The 2,242-nt window shown below is 38.1% G+C and overlaps 1 protein-coding gene across 1 annotated transcript; it reads left to right on the forward strand.

The window, feature by feature from the left end:
* Positions 1–940: 940 nt before the first annotated feature.
* Positions 941–1,489, forward strand: LOC127131798 (uncharacterized). Its single transcript, XM_051060702.1, has one exon. The coding sequence runs from the start codon at positions 941–943 to the stop codon at positions 1,487–1,489; it is 549 nt and encodes a 182-aa protein (XP_050916659.1).
* The last annotated feature ends 753 nt before the right edge of the window (positions 1,490–2,242 follow it).

Genomic DNA, 2,242 nt, shown 5'->3' on the forward strand with positions numbered 1-2,242 from the left:
TTCCAAAGAAAGATATGAAGTTAGGGATGTGTGTAGACTATAAAGATATCAATAAAGTGAGGCCAAATGATGAGTTTCCTTTGCCTCATATTGATGTCTTGGTTGATAACACTGCTCAATTATCCATCTTCTCATTCATTGATGGTTTCTTGGGGTATAATCAGATAAATATGTCTCCAGATGATATGGAGGAAACCATTTTTATCACACCTTGGTGAACTTACTGCTACAAAGCCATGCCGTTTGGTTTGAAGAATGAAGGGGAAACATATCAACGCGCCATCGTAACTCCCTTTCACGATATGATTCATAAAGAGATTGAGTTTAATGTGGACGATATGATTGCTAAGTCCAAAACTGGAGACGAGCACATAAACCATCTGAGGAAGTTATTTTCCAAACTCTGAAAGTTCAAGCTGCGGTTGAATCTTGCGAAATGTACCATTGGGGTCCGATCTGGTAAACTCTTGGGGTTTCATTGTTAGTCATAAAATTGTTAAAGTTGATCCCGACAAAGTTCGAGCAATTCAAGACATGCCACTTCCCAAAACTGAAAAAGAAGTCGGAGGCTTCTTGGGTCGACTTAATTACATCACCAAATTTATCTCTCATTTGACGACTACCTGTGAACCAATTTACAAATTGTTGAGAAAGAATTAATCGATCGTGTGGAATAATAATTGTCATGAGGCATTTGACAAAATAAAAAGGTAATTTCGAGAACCACCGATCTTAATACCACTTGTTCATGGTAAGCCACTAATCATGTATCTCATTGTGTTGGATGAATCTATGGGATGTGTATTGGGTCAACATGGGCAGAAAATAGCATGTCATTTACTACTTGAGCAAGAAGTTCACCGAGTGTGAGACCAGATACTCACTCTTGGAGAGAACATGATGTATTCTATCTTGGGTTGCTCGACGCCTGAGACAATATATGGTTTACCACACTACTTTGTTGATATCTGAAATGGATCTAATAAAGTATATATTGGAGAAGCTTGTTCTCACTAGAAGAATTGCTCGGTGGCAAATGCTACTAATAGGGTATGATATTCAGTATGTTACTCAGAAAGCTATCAAGGGGAATGTGTTATCTAACTACCTTACTCATCAACCTGTGAAGGGTTATCAACCAATGATGTTTAACTTTTCGGATGAGGACATCTTGTTTATTAGAGATTGTGAAATTCCAGGCCTTGATGAAGGACCCGAACCAGGATCACGATGGACGCTTGTGTTTGACGATGCTTCAAATGCTCAAGGTCATGGAATTATGGCAATTCTTACTTATCCAACTGGCTTTCACCTTCCTTTCACTGCTAGATTATACTTTGATTGCACCAACAATGTGGAAAAATATGAGTCATGTATCTACGGAATCAAAGAAGCCATTGATATGAGAATTAAAATCCTCGAGGTATATGAAGACTCCGATCTAGTGATCAGTCAGGTCAAAGGAGATTGTGAAACTCAGGATAGCTAGTTAATCCCATACAAATAACATATCATGAAGTTGATTCCCTATTTTGATGAAATCACTTTTCATCATATCCCTAGGGAAGAGAATCAACTAGCAGATGCTTTGGCTACCTTGGCATCCATGTTCAAAGTCAAGTGGTGAAATGAAGCACCCACTATTCATATTGACCACTTGGATGAACCATCACATTGTCTAGAAATTAAGGCAGAATCTGATGATAAACCTTAGTTTTACGACATTAAAAGATATATGGAAAAGAAAGAATATCCCCAGAATGTGTCCATCACTAATAAGAATGCTCTAAGAAGGCTTTATGCCAAGTTCTTCTTGAATGGAGATGTGGTGTACAAGAGGAACTTATGATTCTATTTTGCTCATATACAGGGATAGACACGAGGCAAACATGATCATAAAATCTATACATGAGGGTTGTGAAGCAGTACATGCTAAAGGGCTTACCATGGCCAAAAAGATCCTTTGAGCTGGCTACTACTGTACAACAATGGAGGTTGATTATTATGATGTCAAAAGTGTCAAATCTATGGTGACAAGATCCATGTGCCATCTACTCCATTGAATGTCTTAACCTTTCCTTGGCCCTTCTCTATATGGGGTATTGATATGATTGGAATGATCAAGCTGAAAGCTTCCAACAGTCATCATTTCATTCTGGTTGCTATTGGTTACTTCACGAAGTGGGTCGAAGTTGCTTCATATACAAATGTCACAAGATAAGTGGTTACTAGATTTATCAAG

The sequence above is a fragment of the Lathyrus oleraceus genome, chromosome 3 (assembly GCF_024323335.1).
Source record: "Lathyrus oleraceus cultivar Zhongwan6 chromosome 3, CAAS_Psat_ZW6_1.0, whole genome shotgun sequence".
In the NCBI taxonomy this organism is placed as follows: Eukaryota; Viridiplantae; Streptophyta; class Magnoliopsida; order Fabales; family Fabaceae; genus Lathyrus; species Lathyrus oleraceus.